Below are 21,051 nucleotides of genomic sequence, written 5' to 3'. Positions count from 1 at the left end.
ACCTCAGCCTCCTTGCTCAGACCTCCTATAAAAACCCAACTCACGGCACAACCTCCAAACCCACAGGAAGGTATGTGTCTCAATAAACAGTCCCTCCCTGTTAATGATTGAGTCCATCCTATTCCTTTTCTGTTCTCCTCCATTTTCCTAACATAAGGTTTCAGCACCATAGGAAAATGGAGGAAAATAGGGGGAGAGATAAGGCCTTTCTGGGTTTATGCAGGGGGCCAATAATACCTCAAGCCACAGCAGGCTGGCCATCCACGAGGCATGCACTGCTTACAAAGGCAAAGGCCACGAGGTCTTTCGGGTGGCTGTTTAGCCCAAAGTAAGTTTGGAGGGCTCAGTGCTCCAGATAGAGAAAGGCCTTGGAAGGAGGAGGAAGGTAGCAGAAAGACTCCATGAGAGGTGGCAAGAAGGTAGATGGCCCCTCAGCAGAGGGCACCCAGTTACTCCTGGTGCTTTTCCTCTCCTGGGTGTTGGCACCATATGTAGGAAAATGCAGGAGAATGGAAAAGGAATAGGCCGGACTCAATCATCAACAGGTGAGGACTGTTTATTGAGGAATAGTAAGGGGCACAGCTTTCCCATGGGTTTGGAGGTTGTGCCCCCTCCTAGTTGGGACAGGAGCTGAGTTTTTATAGGAGGTCTGAGCAAGGAGGCAGAGGTGAATGAAAAGCCCCTAGGCCTTTCAGTTGGGCCCACAGTGGGATGCTTACAGCTGGGCTTAGGTGGATTGCCCTGCCTGCATTTCAAAGGAGGTCACACATACCTGGGATTTTGCCTGGAGTCTATATGGGCCTGGGACAGTAGGGTGGAGGTCAAACATTCACATAAACTGGCACGAAGTTTTGCTAAAATAAACTTGCATCACACACTATTTGACAATTGACTTTTATGCCCTTCAAATATGTCTCCAGTGTCCTGTGTCAATGCATTCAGCTTCTTCTCAACCCAGAAACTCAGTGGTACACTTGAGTCCCTCTGAGCAGTTTTCCAGAAAGGCACTCAGAATATAGATCCGATTGAAAATGGCCTTTGACTGAACTATTACTGACCCAGAATGGAGCACCAGGAGCGTAATCCATACCTCCTATCAGCTGTCATCAGTAGAGCCTCACTTTTTCAGTGCAGGTAGAAGGATGAAATGAATTCATTGGCAGAGAATCCCTACAATGTGGAAACTACAAACACAACACCTTTCTAGTAGAACTGCTTAGAGGACACAAGCCTAGTCAGGCACAACCCACTTGAAGCAGGAAGGAAATTCTTTTTTGAGAACATTAAGGTCAAGCTCATATATTAAAATAGCTGCAGGATCTGGGCTCCAGAGGCTCACACCTATAATCCTAGCTACTTGGAAGGATGAAAATCAGCCTGGGTAGGAAAGTTCATGAGACTCTTTTTTTTTTTTTTTTAATTTTATTTTATTTTATTTGAGAACATACTGTACAGAGGGGTTACAATTACATGGGCAGGATAATGCATACATTTCTTACCAAGCATTGCAGCCTCCTCCTTTGTTTACCCTTCACCTCCCTTCCCAGCCTCCCCCCTCCCCCCACCCAATCCTTCCCCCCCTCCCCCCCACACCAACATTGTAAAGCTCGTTTTTGACATGACATTTTGTACTTCTCATTGTTGCAACAGGTCCACCTGAATCCTTAAACGACTTGTTTGTCCCCATCTCCTCCACAAGTTATACTGACATCAAATATAGTGAAAGTGGGGGTTACACTGTGGGGGAGGGACATAAAAAGCAACAAAGAAATAATCTTATAATTGCGTTAGAAACACATGCATGAAAGAAAAAAAATTAAAATACATATTTAAGGGTTCGTTTTCCTAACATCACATTATCTGACCTTTTCCGCTTGACTCATACATATACTAGATATTGCAAATAAGGGAAACCATGGGACCTATGTTTCTTTGGGCCTGGCTTACTTCACTTAATATAATTTTTTCCAAGCCTTTCCATTTCCTAACAAATGGGGAAATGTCATTCTTTCTGATGGAGGCATAGAATTCCATTGTGTATATATACCACATTTTCTTGATCCATTCATCTACTGAGGGGCATCTGGGTTGGTTCCATGTCTTAGCTATGGTAAATAATGCTGCAATAAACATAGTTGTGCTGGTAGCTTTAGTGTGGTCTTGTTTGTAAACATTTGGGTAAATGCCCAAAAGTGGGATTGCTGGGTCATAGGGGAGTTCTATGTGAAGTCTTTTGAGGAACCTCCATACTGCTTTCCAAAGTGGTTGAACAAGTTTACATTCCCACCAACAATGAAGTAAGGTTCCTTTCTGTCCACATCCCCTCCAGCATCTGTTGTTGTTAGAGTTCTTGATTTTTGCTGTTCTAACTGGAGTGAGGTGATATCTCAATGTTGTTTTGATTTGCATTTCTTTTATGGCTAGAGATATCTCCAGTTAGTCAGTAGAAACCCAGAAGTGGAGCTGCAGTTCAGTGGTTGATTGCCAACCAAAGTGGTTGATTGCAAAAAAGCTAAAGAAGAGTTGAAGCCCATTAAGTTCAAGCTCCAGTATATACCGTTCAACTCCCACCCCCCACCCCCATATACATACAAATTACTCTTGGAGACCATTTACTTTTGCCATTTCAAAGCCCACTTCATGCCATTCATATTTTCTCTGTGAGGGTCAGTATTCTTCTGTAGGTTCCTCTAAGCACTTGGCAGCTAAGCCAAATATTAATGTGTTAAACATTAAATATCTTCTTCCTGTGCAATGCACTGGGTGTTTTATTACATAGGCTATTATAACAGATGTATTGTTACTTAATTTGTGTATAAAACTTTCAGATCTGTTCTGAAGAGTACTGCATGCAAAGAGTTAGAGTGGTCTTCTCTGGACAGTCTTCAAAGCTCTAGGGCTTCCCAGCATCAGGGAATTTTTGTAACACACTTGTTTGGCAATGAGACTTTTTGTGTGTTTGGAGGTACTGGGACTTGAACTCAAGGCCTGGCTGCTGTCCCTTGGCTTCTCTCCTCAAGGCTGGTGCTCTACCACTTGAGCCACAGCTCTACTTCTGTCTTTTAGTGGGTTAACTAGATAAGAATCTCTTGCACTTTCTTATATGGGCTGGCTTTGAATCCCATTGCTCAGATCTCAGTCTCCTGAATAGCTAGGATTATAATGATCCACCAGTGTCAGCTTGTCTAAGTTATTGAAGGTTAGGTAGCATGTGGTTATGATTGAACATGTAAAGCACAGGACACAGATAAGCACTCAGGTAGCTCCTCATCCAGATCTCTGACTTCACTCTAAATAGCATGGGGTGAGGTAGGGTTTTGAGATCTGTGTGTTTGACTCTAAAAGAGTGAAGATTTCAGAAATATTGTGATGAAGGATGAAAATCCTTAGCCGTGTGATTTATGACTGTCTCCATCTGTGTCTTTCAGATACCATCGTTCTTATTGCTTCAATAGCAGTCGTTTCTGCAAAAACTCAGGGTAATATTTTTGCCACGTCTGCTCTCCGAAGTCTACGTTTCCTCCAAATTCTCCGAATGGTGCGCATGGACCGCAGGGGCGGGACTTGGAAATTACTGGGTTCCGTGGTTTATGCCCACAGCAAGGTATGCTAGACTTTTTCTTTTCTTTTCTTTTTTCTTTTCCTTTCTTTCCTTTCCTTCTTCCCTCCCTTCCCTCCTTCCTTCCTTCCTCTTCCTTCCTTCCTTCCTTCCTTCCTTCCTTCCTTCCTTCCTTCCTTCTTTCCTTCCTTCCTTCTTCCTTCCTTCCTTCCTTTCTTTCTTTCCTTCTTTCCTTCTTTCTTTCTTTCTCTTTTCTTTTTTGTGCCATTCCTGGGGCTTGAACTCAGTGGGCGCTATCCTTGTGCTTTTCTGCTCAAGATTAGCATGCTAGCATTTAAGCCACTGCTCCACTTTTGGCTCTTTTGATGGTTAATTGGAGATAAGAGTTTCACAGACTTCCCTGCCCAGGCTGACTTCAAACTGTGATGCTTACAACTCAGCCTCCTGAGTAGCTAGGATTAAAGGTACCAGGCTGCCTTTCTGAGGTTGTAAGCAATGGGTTTTAAACTTTTTCCTTTGCTGTAATAAAATTTAAGAACCCTATTATAAGCAATAATTACTTCAGAACTTGGTGAAAGCAATCCAGGGTACTGGTTTATAATGCATTAATCAATTTTGTTTTTCATGGATTGGAGGGTGAGGAGGTTCTGGTGTTGACTTCAGGACCTGGGCTCTGTCCCTGACTTTGTGCTCAAGGCTAGCACTCTACCACTTGTGCCTCAGTTCCACTTCTGGCTTTTTTGGTGACTAATTGGAGATAAGAGTCTCAAGGACTTACTTACCTGACCAAACTGGCTTTGAATTGGAATTCCTCAGATCTAAGCTTCCTGAGTAGCTAGGATTATAGGAATGAGTCACCAGTATCTAGCTCATTGATTTTTTAAGGAGTAGCTACTATTTGTTTTTATTTTTAAATTGTTTATTTTTTATTATATTTAAGTAGTTGATCAAGGGGCTCAATTTCAATATGTTAGTTTATGAATACAATTTGTCTTTTTACAATTACATTTTTATTATCTTTAAGTAGTTATACAAAGATTCAACAAATCAATAATCAGTACAGTGTATCTTGATCAATGTCACCCCTTCCATTATTCTCCCTCGCTTCAAGAAGTAACAAAGTGACAGGCATTGGTGACTCATGCCTGTAATCCTAGCTATCCAGGAGACTGAGATCTGAGGATCATGGTACAAAGCCAACCCAGGCAGAAATGTCCATGAGACTTGTACCTCCAATTAACTAGCTATAAGCTGCAAGTGGAGATACGGGTCCAATGGTAAAGTACCAGCCTTGAACAAAAAGGCTAATCAAAGGTTCAAGGTCCTAAGTTCAAGCCCCAATACTAACACACACACACACACACACACACACACACACACACACACACACACACACACACACACACACAAAGGTAATATAGAGAATGGAATCACACAGATTTTTTTTCCTTTTGCAAAGGCTTTGATTTCTAAAAATACTTTATTCCTTTTATTCCTAGGAATTAATCACAGCGTGGTACATAGGATTTCTTGTTCTTATTTTTTCATCCTTCCTTGTCTATCTGGTGGAAAAAGATGCCAATAAAGAGTTTTCTACATATGCAGATGCTCTCTGGTGGGGCACAGTAAGTACAAAACTCCATTTTATCTATTGGATGGTATGCAATGATTCCTTTGCGTATAAGGCAATGGTTTCTAGGATGGAACAGCCAAAAGAGAAGGATGTGATAACACTTAAGATTTGTCACTGTCTTAAGCATTTCTATATCTTTTTATCCCAATGTAATTAAATTCTCTCATAAATCATATTTATATTCCTTTTAGATTGTTGCCCAAAATAAAAAAATACCACTTTTTTGTGTGTCAGTCCTGGGTCTTGAACTCTGGGCCTGGGCACTGTCCCTGAGCACTTCACCATAAGGCAAGCACTCTAGCACTTGAGCCACAGTGTCACTTCCAGTTTTCTGGTAGTTAATTGGAGATGATAGTCTCATGGACATTCCTGCCGAGGCTGGCTTTGAACCTGGATCCTCAACTCTCAGCCTACTGAGTAGCTAGGATTGATTACAGGCATGAGCCACCAGCGCCTGGCAAAATACATCACTTTTAAATAATTATTTTAAAAAATAGTTTGCTTCAACTTTGTGAAGGACTGAGTTAAATTGACAGTTGTTATACTGATTTTGTCCAGTCATATAATAGTTGATATTTATTAGCAAAGCAAATTAAACAGCTGTGTAATACAGCTGGGTACTGGGAGACTAAGGCAAGGAGTTAAAAACAAATTCAAGGCCAGCGAGGACTACATAGTGAGAACCTACCTCAAAAGCAAAAGAATTAGCTGGGAGCTGGTGGCTCACATCTTTAATCCTAACTACTCAGAAGGGTACGATCTGAGATTTGTGGTTCAAAGCCAGGCAGGAGCATCCAATGGCTTCTTATCTCTAATTAACCACCAAAACAGCTAGAAGTAGAGCTGTGGCTCAAAGGGTAGAGGACCTTAGCCTTGAGCAACAAAAGCTCGGAGACAGTACCTAGGTCCTAAGTTCAAGCCAAAGAGCTGCATAAAAAATGTACTCAGATTATTTCTCTTCTTTTTAAATAAGTCAAACATAGGAGAATGATAGCTGAATGGAAGTTAAAGAGGAGTTAGAAGAGTAGAATACATTTGCTTGTGGGAGGGGTCAAGGGGAGGAAGATAGACAAATGGAGGGTGAGGATAAGTGAAGATTGTAGTGAATATATGCAAATGGAACCAGATAACTTAAAGGAATGTGTGGGGTTGGGAGAGATGGGTAACAGTGGAAAGGGTGACACTGGTGGAAGTTTGAAGGCAGCCTAGGCAGAAATGGTATGAGGCTCTTACCCCAGTTAACTACCAAGAAATCAGAAGTGGAGGTATGGCTCAAGTGGACAGTGCCAACTTTGAGAGAAAATGCAAAGTGAAAGCATGAAACCCTGAGTTCAAGCTCTAGAAACAGCACTAAAACTAAAACTAGATATAAATAGAAATCTAAATGAATGAATGAACAAATGAATGAGAATCATTTGGATGTCACAGATTATATATTCCTACTTTCAAAAGTTTCCATCCTACTTTATATTGTTATTGAAAAGCAACTTTCCAAAGAAGTCATTAGTCTCATACAGATAGAAAATAAACATGTGCTATTTTATTTAACTCATTAAAAATGTCATATCAGTGAAGAAATCAATTCAAAATCCTTTCCAAAGAAGAAAAAATTAGAAGACCTGGAATACTGAAACACTTGTACAAATACAAGAAAACCTTCAGTGGAAAAAGCTAGTAGACTCTCCACTGGACATATCATTTACATGTAGATGGAAAAGAATATTTGCCTGCCACATTGGCTCTCCCCTGTAATCCTAGCTACTCAGAAGGCTGAGATCTGAGGATTGTGGTTGAAAGACTAGATAGACAAAGCCTAGAGAGTTGTATCTCCAATTAAGCATCAAAAATCCAGAAGTGGAGATGTGGCTCAGGTGGTAGGTTGATGCAAGCCTTAAGCAAAAATGTTAAAGGAGAATGAGGGACCCTGAGTTCAAGCCCTATTACCAGCTTCCACCGGCCCAAAAAAGTATAAAGGTTATGAGCTATATATGACTTAAAGAATTAGAAAATAGCTCAGACGCTATAAAGGTGCAGAACCCCTGAAATCCGAATCAACAACCTGGAAAGGGTTCTTCGTGAACATGGCAAAGTTTTCCTTTGAAGCCAAAAAATTTCTTTGCATTGTGAAGAATTTATAAGGTAGAATGATGGGAGAGCTGATCAAGATGCATTATACATAGAGACTAGCATATTGAAACCTCCTTATACAACTGTATAATTAAACCACAAGGAATTTATAAAGCAATTGTTGAAACCTGTGCCCTAATAAAAATTTCACAGTAATATACATAATACATATATGTGTGTACAATGTATACTTTTCATTTATTTTTATTTTATTTCTTTAAGACATTCCAAAAGGGTACATAAAATTTAATAATTGGGTAAGAATTTTAATTTTCTTAGGTCCAGCAAAGTAAAATTCTCTTATAAATCATTAGTATTTCTTTTATTTGTGCCAGTCCCAGGGCTAGAACTCAGGACCTGTGCATTGTTCTTGAGATGTTTTGCTCAAGGCTAGTGCTCTTCCACTTGATCCATAGCTCCATTCTGTTTTTTTACTGGTTAAATTGAGATAAGAGATTCTTGGACTTTCCTTCCTGGGCTGGCTTTGAACCACAGTCCTCAAATCTCACCCTCCTGAGTAGCTAGGAGTACAGGTATAAGCCACCATTGCCCAGCTTCATAAGTAGTTATTTATTTATTTATTTATTTATTTATTTATTATTTTGGTCGGTCATGGGGCTTGAACTCTAGGCCTGGGCGCTGTCCCCTCAGCTCTTCAGCTCAAGGCTAGTGCTCTACCACTTAAGCCATAGCACCACTTCCATTTTTTTCTGCTTATGTGGTGTTGAGGAATCAAACCCAGGGCCTCATGCATGCAAGGCAAGCACTGTACCACTGAACTACCTTCTCAGCTTCATGTGTTGTTTTTTTTTTAGTACTAGATTTTTGCCCACATAAATGTGTCATTTTCTTTCATTGTGATTCATATTTAATGATTGATTGGCTGACTTGGTGCTACTGAGCCTTGAGCCACGATTCCAGTCCTGCTTTTTGCTGGTTATTTTGGAGATGGTGTCTAGCAGGCATTTCTGGCCAGGCTGGCTTTAAACTACCATCCTACTGATCTCAGCCCCTTGAGTAGCTAAGATTACAGCTGTGAGTCATCAGCACTAAGCTTATATGTTTTGTGGAGCACCAGAATTGTGTTATATTTGTTCATTACCCTACTCACCAGAAGACCATCCTGAAGACCACAAAACTGGTTAGAGGCCAAGGAAACATTCAAATTTTTTGTATTAACTTGGCCACTGGTGGCTTATGCCTGTAATCCTACTCGGGAGGCTGAAATCTAAGGCTACAATTCAAAGCCAGCCCAGGCAGGAAAGTCCAGTTAACAACCAAAAAAAAATACATTAAACAGAACTTGACATATTTGGTGGTTTGCACAATAGCAATAAATGATCATCAGAATTGTCTGAGTAAATGTTTATAGGTTTGTATAGTGTCGAAGCATTGTGGGGTTTAATATCTTGGTTTTTAACTTCTCTTCCCTACCTAAAAGCCATGATAGATGATTTGAAAGAAGACTAGAAACCAGAAAGAGAGCAGTCACCTGACATTCTTAAAATATCTTTCCTCTGTACAGAGCAAAGGCATGTCTCTTATTCCTGGTGGCTTTTCTTGCTAGCAGGGGGAAGGCAGTCTCTCTCCTTATTCTTGAGCTTCTCTTGGATAATTCTAGTGTATATCCATCCTGGTGCATTCAGGTGTGCTTTGTCCTTCCATGCAGCTGTTGCTGAGCCTCAGTCTGGCATTTCATTTTCTTTCTTTCCTTGCGTTTCCCTTGTCTTTTAATTACTGATAAGAATTGCTATATTGTGTGTGAAGCAGTGTGTGGGAAATTCTTAATATATTCTCACTTAGTCACCAGCTACTTTCTTCTGCCAGAACAACACATAAAGCAGGTTTGCAAAGGTCACATCTGCGACTTCCAGAGGGGAGGCAACGTATTTTCTATGATTTCCATTTTAATAGTATTGTTTTGACTGATGGTTAACCTGTGCTTAACATGTTTCCTAGTGGCCTAATTATGTTCCCATTTAAAAATTAAAAGTCTAGCCTTGAAGAGACACTAAAAAGAAAAATGGACCAATATGTCAAGCTTCTAGGAATTAAAAAAAGGATTCTTTATTCTACAGTGTGTTGATTTCATCTGACTCATTAATGAAATTGTCCATAGCCCATTCAGCAGGAATACTAAACAAGAGGGCTTAGATGTCTATTCAGTGTCCAAAGAACATACACCAGGTTTTAGTGGTTAATAAATTTAAACTAGTATGCTTGTTAAAATTTTGTTTTCTTTATGAATGACCAGACATTAATAATATGAGCATATTTTATTGTGATCATTCCATACATTGTAAATGGTGCACTATGAAAAATTTTACTCTCTCCATTATACTCCCTTTTACCCCTGCCCTTTTTTCAAACTCTATTAAGTTGATCTATAGATATAGACATAGTTATAGAGATATAGAGAGATACATATCTGGGCACCTGTGGCTCATACCTATAATGCTAGCTCCCCAGGAGGCTAAGATCTGAGGATCTCCAGCCTTAGCAGGAAAGTGGATGAAAATCTAGTCTCCAATTAAGCACAAAGAAAAGCCTGAGTGGAGCTCTGGCTCAAGTGGTAGAGTACTAGACTTGAACACAAAAGCTTAGGAACAGTGCCCAAGCCCTAAGTTCAAGGTACCATCCCTCCCCCCGCCCCGCCACACACACACACACACACACACACACACACACACAAGTATATGTGTGTTATATATACACATACATATATACATATACACATATATATATATATTGATCCTCTTTATCCTTCAGTACCCTTTCCATTCCCTGTTCCTCTCCCATTGATCACCCCCAAACAATTCCCCTTGCACATTCATATCCTATCATCATTATCACTATATCACTATCATCATTTTAGGTTTAGGTTCCACACATGAGCAAGAACATGCAGTATGCAGAACAGGCAGTGGGCTTTTTAGACTGGTATGCATAGAACATTGTTTAGATAACTCCTAGTTATAATTTTCCATGTTCTTTAAAACTATGGAAGTGGGGCTAGGAAGGTGGCTCAGTGGTAGAGCGCTTGCCTTGCATGCATGAGGCTTTGGGTTTGATTCCTCAGCACCACATAAGCAGAAAAAAAAAGCCGGAAGTGGTGCTATGGCTCAAGTGGTAGCATGCTGGCCTTGAGCTGAAGAGCTGAGGGACAGCGCCCAGGCCCTGAGTTCAGGTCCTATGACCAGACCCTCCCCCCCAAAAAAAACAAAAAAAAACTATAGAAGTACCCAGGATAGATAAAGGAAATGAGAGCACTCATAGTTGGTAAGTACAAGGAAATTGTTGGTGTTAATTTCAAGTAGAGGTGAGCTCAGTGGCTCATGCCTGTAATCCTAACTATTAAGGAGATAGAGACAGGTGGATCAAATAGGGAAAAAGTTAATAAGACTCCATCTCAATCAATAAAGTCTGGGCCTGTTGGCAGGTGCCTATGATCCCAGCTAGAGAGAAGTTGTAAATTGGAAGCCTTTGGTCCAGGATACTGAGCTCCACTTAGTATTATTTTCTATTATTATTTTCCTGCATTTAAATTACTTCAGATTTATTCTGAAATAATTTAAGAATGGGTTTTCCTGAAATTATTTGTTCTTTGTTATTTACTGCTTTTCAATTATTTTTTCACCTTTTGACTTGCTTTGAAAATAACTTAAGATTGTATTTCCCTGAAGCAATTTTTTTCTGGTAATGACCTGCTCATAAATACTAGCTTTTCTTCTTTCTATTTACTGCTAATTGTTATGATGAAGATAGTTTTGTCAGTTTAAGAAAAATTCATTCCATAGCATACATCTAGTATTTTTTTGTATTACTGGGGTTTAGACACATCGCCTTGCACTTGGTAGACACAGTCTTTCACGCGGCCAAACTTCCAGCCAAAAATCTACTTTTTTTGTGTGTGCATGTCCTTGGGCTTGGGCACTATATCTGACCTTTTTTGCTCAAAGCTAGCACACTACATTTTGAGCCATAGCTCTACTTTGGGCTTTTTTGTAGTTAATTAAACAGTCTCAGAGGTGTTCTTGTCTGGACTAGATTCAAACCAAAATCCTGAGGTATCACATTCCTGAATAGCTAAAGGTGGCAGCCACCAGCACCTGACTAAGAATTTATATATTCCTGCTACAAGTAATTCTTTTAGTAAAGGCTAGCCTTGATTTCACAATCCTCCTTCTTCAACCTCCAGAGTGCTGAGATTACAGGCCTATGCCATCAGACCTACCTCTGTCTTTTGAGAAAATAAAGAATACATCAGCCAGAAGTGTGGGGGCACCTGGGTCTTCTCACTTACCTGCAGTGCTACTCTGCCTGCAGTAGTTCTGAAAGTGATGCTAGACTTCTTTTTAACATTTTATTTATTAATTTTAGTACTAAATTTAAATTTTAACTTTCCCAATGGTATTATAAATATACCATCCAAAGCCAAAAATGTTGGTTGCCTATAATCCTAGCTACTGAGGAGGTAGAGACTGGGTGAATCACAGTTGGTTTGAGTCCAGTTTAGGCAAAAAGATTGAGAAACCCCATATCAAACCCATCACGGTGTAATGATGTACCTACATTATCCCAGGTACACAAGAGTCTGAACTCAGGAAGATCATAGTTCCAGGCCATCCCAGGCAAAAACAAACAAACAAAAAACCCTAGATGTTATCTCAAAAATAACCAGAGCAAAAAGTTCTAGACATGCAGCGGAAGTACTAGAGTACCCACTGGTCAGGCACAAAGCCCTGAGTTCAAACTCAAATGCTGAAAGAGAAAAAATAAAATGAATTTGTCCAGCATATGTGGTCCAAGTCATTCCCTTGGAGTACTTTTACCATGCAGAGTAAAATTCCACTGTATTGATTGATTTTTTTTAACATTGTTCATATAAGAAAAGTAAATACTTTGACTAAGGAATTCTCAAAAACCTTCTTAGTACAAAAGCCAGGTGCCACGGTTCATTCCTGTACTCCTAGCAACTCAGGAGACTGCAATCTGTTGACCATGGTTCAAAGCCAGGCAAGGTAGGAAAGTCCAGGAGACTGTTATCTCCAATTAGCCACCAAAAGGCCGGAAGTGGAGCTGTGGCTCAAGTGGTAGAGCACTAAACTTGAGGAAAATAATTCAGAGAAAGTGCCCAGGCCCTGAGTTCAAGCTCTGGGATTGCTAGACACACAAAGAATATTTTCATACCAAGAGAACACAATAACAGACCACACTAATTTCTTTGATCTTTGTCTTTGCCTCCCCCCACTCCACATGAGCCATGTAGCATCATAACAGCTCATCTGAAATGATCAGGGTGTGTCTGATTTTATCCCCAGAAACCACTGTGCTCAACTCTTGTACCCTGCCTTTTCTCCAGATAGAACCAGCAGGGAATAACAGAATACAAGGCTGATAAAATCTGCAAATGAGGAACACTATTTCTTTAATGTTAAATCCCCCAAAAGAGTCTAATATTTCAAAGCAGTTGCTTTGTTTACTAGGTTTGATTCGAATGAGACTCTATTACTAGATTTAGATTTTCCAAAATCAACTCTAGTTCTGTAAGTCCAGGCAGCTCCATCACTGTGTTAACTGCGCACTGTAATTACGCCGCACCATCTGCCTCATCACTGGGAGGCGCTGGACACTCCGTGGGAGCAGCTGCAGTTACTGCAGCTACAGAGATGATGAGATACAAAGCACCAGCACATACTGCCATCCTCACACAGCAGGCCAGCAGGGTTTTGCTGGCGTCTAGGAGAACTGTGAAGAGTTTTCCAGAAAACAGACTGCTATATCATCCAATTCAACTGTCCAGGTATATTTGATTTCCTCCTAGGCCCTGAGGATCTATCATAGAAACAGCTCAGGGGGTCTCTGAAATAAGCTGCTAGTCCAGGACCTCCCACAAATTCTGGGAAAGCTGGGATCTGTAGGATCAATGTGTCCTGCCTGTTTCTTTTCTTTTTTCCTCTTCTTTTATTTTGTACTCATCCTGGGGCTTGAACTCAGGACCTTGGCACTGTCCCTGAGCTTTTTGTGCTCAAGGCTAGCACTCTACCACTTAAGGCACAACAACTCCACTTCTGGCTTTTTGGTGATTAGTTGGAGATAAGAGTCTCTCCTGCCTGGGCTGCCTTCATATAGCAATTCTCAGGTTTCAACCTCCTGAGCAGGTAGTGTGTGAGCCACCCACACTCAGATGGCCTGTCTTTTTCTGACTTTATACCAACATGAAATGAATTATTACTGGTTTCAGCCAATGAGAGGTTGAGGCGGTGTCTAGAAGGCAGAAATGGTTCATTGTTTAGCAGAAGCAATGGGAGAGAAAGCACTCAGGAGTTGCTACCTTCTCTCCAGAGAAAGATCCAACTAGTCAGACCATGCTAGCAGAGCCTTCCACATGTGGGGGAAAGGGAAGAAAAGGAATCTGCGTCTGCTGTTCCCAAGGAAACATGCTGCCACTTCAAGGGCAGCTTTCCTATCAGGGCTAATTGACCCATGTTTTGTGGAATGTAGCTGGTCCTCACCTTAGAAAGTCAGTAGCTTCCTCAGCCACAGAGGTCATTGTGAATTCCTGGAGAATGTTCACATTTTATTTGTAAGTGAACCTCAGAGACATCTATTCGATTTTGCTTTTTTTCCTCATTCATGTGCATTAATTATATAAATTAGTAGGTTTCATTGGGACATTTTCACACATGCATGTACATTTAATAATTTCACTCTATTATTCCTTATTATTATCCCCACCTCTTTCCTAGTAGTTTCTCCTCAACTTTGATGAGACTGTGTATGTGCGTGTGTGTGTGTGTGTGTGTGTGTGTGTGTGTGTGTATGTGTACACGTGCACATTTGCATGTGCACACACACATGCATGCACGCATGTGCCATTACTGGAGCTTAAACTCAGGGACTTCACGTTCTTGCTTAGCACTTTATTTTTTTGGCTCAAGGATGGTTCTTTACCACTTGAGCCACACTTCCACACTTCCAACTTTTTACCAGTTAATTCGAGATACGGGTCTCACTGTTTTGTCTGCCTGGACTGGCTTTGAATCTCATTCATCAGAGCTCAGTCTCCTGAGAAGTTAGGATTACAGGCGTGAGCCATGACACCCTGCTTGAGGAGACTTTATCTTGTGTCTGGTGTTACTTCTGCTCACATCCCAGAGACTAGTTGTCCTCTTTGTGTCCATAGAAATAAAAGGATGAACTCTGCAGGCAGGAGGCAAACTCGCACCAGCTCCCTGCCTGGGGGCTTCCCAAGGCCAGTCTGGCAGCACTAGGTAGGGCCCTCCGCTTTCCACCAGGAAACCCACTGAGTTTTCTTTGAAATTGGAATTGAGGAAGTTGTTGAGGTCAGTGGTTTAGCACTAGTTATTCAAATCCCTGCCCTCAGAAATGTGGTCGACTGAGAGGCTGAATCAGTGCTGAGTGGACGCAGCCTCACTCACCTTGAAGGACTCCAGCACAGCCCTACAAGTCCACTATATTCACTGTAACACAAACACTCGCCACCCCTGGGGAAGAAAGGAGAAAGTTTGGATTCTAATGAAAGAAACTATGGATTCTTCTCCTTTCAGTAAAACACAACTGTTGTCACTTAGCTGGGTCCCATTCTTCAGACTTAGAGAGCTCGGGGCTCACATCTGTAATCCTAGCTACTCAGGAGGCTGAGATCTGAGGATCAAAGTTCAAAGCCAGCTCAGGCAAAAAACAAAAAAATCCCCAAGACTCTTATCAATAATTAACCAGCAAAAAGTTGAGAGTACAGATGTGGTTTGAGTGATAGAGCACTAGCCTTAAGTATAAAAAGCTAAGAGTCAGTGTCCAGGCCCTGAGATCAAGCCTCAATACCACCATTAAAATAATAATAATAAGCCGGGCGCTGGTGGCTCACGCCTGTAATCCTAGCTACTCAGGAGGCTGAGATCTGAGGATCGCGGTTCAAAGCCAGCCCGGGCAGGAGAGACCGTGAGACTCCTATCTCCAATAAACCACCAGAAAACCGGAAGTGGCGCTGTAGCTCAAGTGGTAGAGCGCTCGCCTTGAGCTGAAGAGCTGAGGGACAGCTCCCAGGCCCAGAGTTCAAGCCCCACGACCGACAAAAAAAAAAAAATAATAATCACTCTGAGCATTGTGCCAGACAGAATAATTCCAGTGTGTTATGGGAACAGAAAACCATGAAATGTAGGGGCTGGGGGTTTAGCCCAGCGGAAGGGTGCCCGCCCGGCACGCACAAGGCCCTGGGTTCGATCCTCAGCCCTGGAAAAAAAAAAAAAAAAAAAAGCTACAGAAAACCATGAAATGTGACTATTTTTACTGTGACCAAACCATGAAATTCTCCTTCAGTAGCCGACTATTAATAAGTTGCTATAAGCAGATTAAACTATTTTACAGGAAGAGTATGGCAAGTTGAAATTCTATATATTTAAGATTAGGAACGTATAATAAAATTGAGCCAATTTTTTCCCTTACGGACATTCTCAAATTCCTGCCAACATCGGTGGCTCATGCTTGCAATTCTACTGCTTCAGCAGGCTGAGAGCTGAGGACCATGGTTGAAAGCCATTTCATACAGACAAATCAGAAAGGCTTTTACCATTCTTTTTTTTTTAACCAGCAAAATACCAGAAGTGGAGGTGAGGTTCAAGTAGGAGAGTGCCAGCCTCCAGTGAAGAAGCTAAGAGAGAGCATGAAGCCCCTGTACCAGAACAAGAATAAAATAAAGTATAAATACGTATGATAATATAATTAATACAATATACTTCCTTTCAGAGTCTCCACACTAATACTGTTAGTGACATTATATCATCTTGTCTCCTGGGTTTTACTACCCATTCTCTCCCTTCCTCTCTCCTTCCCTCCCAGCAGGCTCTGACAACTCCATTCCTGACTGCTCAGAGCCCTGTCCTCTGACCCTAGACCTACAGCCTCACTCAGGACTGTATCTCTTCCCTGGGGCTTCAGGAAGTAATGAAAACTCTCCCAAGCCAGGCCCAGAGGGACAATGGCCAAGCCCTGAATTCAAGCCCCAAGACTAGCATACATACCAAAAACACCATTACCACCCCCTACCCCCAGCAAACCCAAAGCACTATTCCTCTGACTTTCCTTTCCTTGTCATCCTTCAATGTCTGTGGTCCTGAGATGTCCTTCAGCCTCTTCTTCCAGGTTTTGTGATCTATTTTCTACATAACACTTCAACGTACCTGTCCCTGGTTCCAAAACCCAAACACCATGCCTAGTTCAATCTACCTTTCTCTCAAGACTCAAGCTGTCATTCTCAGTTTCTTACGAGATATTTCTATATCAGACTTCTCTTGCCATTTTGCAAGTCACAATTTACAAAATGAAACATTCGCCTTTACTTGAAAACCTTCTCTTTCTTATGTTTATTTTTGTACCAGGACCTGAGTGCCGTTCCTTAGCTCTTTTGCTCAAGGCTAGTATTCTACCTCTTGAGCCACATCTTTACTTCAGGTGTTTCATTGGTAAATTTAAGATAAGAGATTATTTTTATTTCTGTATCCTTTGTCTTGCACATAAGTTTATCTGATTTGCAGAAGAGAAGGGGAATCGCAGAAATGGTGGGACAAAGGGTGAACCAATGCAACAATGAGACTCACTAGACACTGTATTGGAAATGAACTTTACAACTTGAGGGAGAGGGAGGTGGGAGGGGGTGAAGTGGGAGAAAATGAGGGGGGGGTAACCCTCTTCAGAAAGAAATGTACTCATTGCCTTCCTTATGCAACAGTAACCCCTTTGTACATCACCTTGACAATAAGAAAACTGAAGTACTTTCCTGTTCAGTCTGGCTTTAAACCTCAATCCTCAGATCTCAGCCTCCTGAGTCATGAGAATTAGAAATGTGAGCCACAAGTGCCCAGCCTCCAAAATATCCTTTACTTCTTTATCGTATTTTTAATGGTGCAAGCATCTTCACACTTGAACTTTCTAAGTCATTGTTGACTTATTCTCCTTGCTTTGACCCCATTGACCCCAGATAATCAATAATGCATTTCCATCCAACATCCCAGTTATGTCTCTTTGCCCTCTGTCCATACAGTCTCTTAATTGGCCTTCCTACTTCTTATTTCTCCCTGTGCCAATACACCTGATATATTAGCTGCCTAAATCACAATTTCTAAAATCACCATTCAAAGCACACTGCTTAAACAAACATTTCATCTGGGAATGTGGCTTAGTAGAGTGCTTGCCTAGCATACATGAAGACCTGGGTTTGATTCCTCAATACCACATAAAAACCATTTCATAAGTATTTCTGGGTTGCAAAACAGGAAGCAGAATCCTTATCCCAGCACTTGAGGCTTTCATTCACCTGTTCAGCGCATCCTTACTAAGTGATTACGATATGCAAACTGCTATGCAAGGAGCCATCTATCCACAGGAGACAGTTGTAGTCTACATGAAGTTTTCTTCTTCCCAGTGGAGAAATAACAAACAAGTAAACTTGAGCAGTATATTGCTCTCTCAGATATTGGTATCTTCTATAAATAAAAATGAACAGAATAAGGATTTAAGGAACAATTGACAAAGAACTACTTACATAAGATGATCCAGATTGCCTTTATTAAGTGCATTTTTATTTTTAATTGACACAGTCATTATGCATATTTATGGAATATAGGCTGACATTTCTATACAGGTGTGCAATGCATAGTGATCAGAGCAGAGTAATTTGTGTATCTATCACCACAGGCTTTTATCGTTCTTTTGTGTTGGGAATATTCAAAATCTTCTTTACTATTTTGAAATACTCAGCTAATGACTGGGATTACTGTCAACTACAATTTTGTCAACCTTAACTTTTCTACTGTGCTATAGAACATTGGAAGATAATCTTCCTATCCAGTTGTACTCCTGCACCCATTAACCAGGGATGGTCTTTCAATCAGGGATGGATTGTCAATCCAGGGATGGATTGAGAATTGAGTAGCTCTCTGAACAGAGACCAAGGAATAAAAACAATCCAGAAAGAAAACAGCAAGTGCAAGGTTCCTGAGACAAGAGTCAAGAAAAGGGTTGGTGTGCTAATGAACAGGAGGGCAGACACAGAAGCAGAAGGAGATGGCAAATGGTGAGAGAGCAAGCTAGAAATGGGGCCAGAGACCCACTGGGGAAAGCATTTAGGACACTGGAAGCCATAGAGAGGAATGAGACCTGTTCTAAGGGATATGGGAAGCCTGTTGAATACTTCACTTTTAGTAAACCATTTTTAGAGACACTCCCTAGGGGCTGTAGATGTAGCTCAGCAGTAGAACTGACTAGCATGTGTGAGGTTTGGGGTTCCATCTGGAGCATTGCAAAAAGGGAAGAAAGGAAGGGAAGAAGAAGAGGAATGGAAAAGGAACGGAAGGAAGATGGAAGGTGAAGGAAAAGAAGGAAAGAGAAGGAAGAGAAGGAAAGGAAAGGGAAAGGAAAAGAAGTGAAGGAAAAGGAAAGGAAAAAGAAATTCAGTGTCCAAGCTTTAATAGATCTAGTTAACTTCCTCTGTCTCTATTTTTTTACTTGTATTATAAATTGAAAATTGTTGTTGTACATATTTATACAGTGGAATAATTAAATCAAATAATAGGGATCTAGTACCTCAAGTACTTACTTTACTTATTTTGTGATGAGAGCATTTGAAGTGTACACTCAGTGATTTAGACGAGCAGAGTCGTTATTAATATCTGTCTTCACCATTATACTCCCAGCTTCTTTGAGTTTGATTGTATTAGATTCTACATGCAAGAGAGAAAAATGGGTATTTGTCTTTTCATACCTGTTTATTTCAGATCATCTCATTAGATTCAGGAAAGGCATTTGACAACAATAAATTCTAAACAAATTAAATATAGAAGGAGCACAGTACAGTGGACCTCATGTATGATGGTTGCCACTAACAAAACACTAATATGAAAATGTGTGATCCTTTCCTCCAAGATCCAGGACAAAACAAGGATGGCTACCACCATGTCTGTTCAGCACAGTACTAGAAGTCCTTGCCAAAGCAATTAGACAGGGTAAAGGAAAAGCATTCCAATAGGGAAGGAAGAACTAACAGGATCACTGTGGCTGATGACTTGAACTAATAGACAGAAAACATAGAGATAGATAGATAGATAAAATATAGATAGATAGATAGATAGATAGAGATGTGTATAGATAGCACACATATACTGCTAGAACAAATAAAAATTCAATCAAGTGTAGACACAAAATCAACACACACAAAAATCAATTGTGACACTAACAAGGAACTTTCTGAGAAAGAAATCATGAGGATAACCTTACTTATAATAGCTTCCAAATAAAATAAATGCTTAGAAATCAATGTAATCAAGAAAGTAAAAAAATGTGTACAGTGAAAACTATACAACCCAATCTATATCACATTTTCCTGACCCATTTGTCTTTGAGTGCATCTGGCAGATCACATACCATGGCAATGATGAATAATGCTGCAATGACCATGATTGTGCTGGTGGCATATTAAGCCAGACCAAGAGAAACAAAGGTTGCATGGTTTCCCTCATTTGTAGTAGATAAAATATATCTATAAATCTATAAGTAATACTGGGCATTGGAGGCTCATACCTGTAACACTAGCTACTCAGGAGGCTGAGATCTAAAGGTCTCAGTTCCAAGCCAGCCCAGGCAGGAACGTTCATGAGACCCTTATCTCCAATACATTACCAAGAAAGCTGGAAGTGGAACTATGGCTCAAGTGGTAGAGTGCCAGCTTTGAGCAAAAAGAAGCTCAGGGACAGTTCCCAGGCCCTGAATTCAAGCCCCAGTATTGGGGGGAAAAAATCTCTAAGTAAACACATCAGGTGGTATGCAAGTGCTTACAAATGAATTAAATGAAGTTAAATATGTTAAGTATAACTTAAGTATAAGTTAAGTATAACTGTTATGTTATATGGTACCTCCTTTGTACAACTACTTAACAACAATTTAAAAAAACTTAATTAATAAAAGAAATTGAAGGCCTGGGAATGCAATTTAGCGGTAGAGTGCTTGCCTAGTATACACAAAGCCCTGGGTTCAATTCCTCAGCGCTACATAAACAGAAAAAGCCAGAAGTGGTGCTTTGATTCAAGTAATAGAGTGCTAGCCTTGAACAAAAAGAAGCTCAGGGTCAGTGTCCAGTCCCTGAGTTCAAGCCCTAAGCCCGGCAAAAAAGTAAAAGAAGAAATTGAAGATGCCAATAATGTTCTTCCAGCCTACCATGTTTCCACATAATTTATAATTTCCAGAACCATCCCTGTGTGTTCTTGCTGCCTATGCAGCTGGCCACCTTTCCCTTCTGCTCCTTGATCATTTCTGCCTCTCAAAATATCACCCTGCCTTCATATTCCAGGTACAATGACAGTTCCCTAGTTAGGCCTCCTCATTTTCCAGGCTGGTGCCATCAGTCTATTTCAGGAATTCTTCCAGCAGGTTAATTATTTCTCCATCATAATCCCTGCGTCCCTTTATGTGGTGTTTTATTTGTACATTACACTCTTTTCTTACCATACCATAAATACTTTAGGACAAGAACTATGTACGTCTCGTTTTGGTTGCACTGAAAATCATAACATGTACTTCCAACATGCCAGATCTTTGGAAAATGCTTTGCCAAAGTAATGAATGGACATTCACACAAATTGTGGTTTGGGAGGCATTCCTAAATCTATAGTGCTGTCACAGTGTGTCACAGATGATTATCTGCTTACTTACGCTGTCTTTG

At 40.7% G+C, this 21,051-nt stretch overlaps 1 protein-coding gene across 1 annotated transcript in view; it reads left to right on the top strand.

Annotated features, from left to right (window-relative positions):
• Kcnq5 (potassium voltage-gated channel subfamily Q member 5) overlaps positions 1-21,051 on the top strand; it is a 541,548-nt gene that overhangs the window by 432,245 nt on the left and 88,252 nt on the right. Inside the window, exons 4-5 of the mRNA XM_042687131.1 lie at positions 3,429-3,604; positions 5,059-5,184. Of these exons, the coding sequence (XP_042543065.1) occupies positions 3,429-3,604; positions 5,059-5,184 (302 nt within the window). The remainder of the gene's footprint in view (positions 1-3,428; positions 3,605-5,058; positions 5,185-21,051) is intronic.

The sequence above is a fragment of the Dipodomys spectabilis genome, unplaced genomic scaffold, assembly GCF_019054845.1.
Source record: "Dipodomys spectabilis isolate Male_0828 unplaced genomic scaffold, ASM1905484v1 ptg000102l, whole genome shotgun sequence".
Lineage (NCBI taxonomy): Eukaryota > Metazoa > Chordata > Mammalia > Rodentia > Heteromyidae > Dipodomys > Dipodomys spectabilis.
This window is presented reverse-complemented; position numbering and strand designations above follow the sequence as displayed.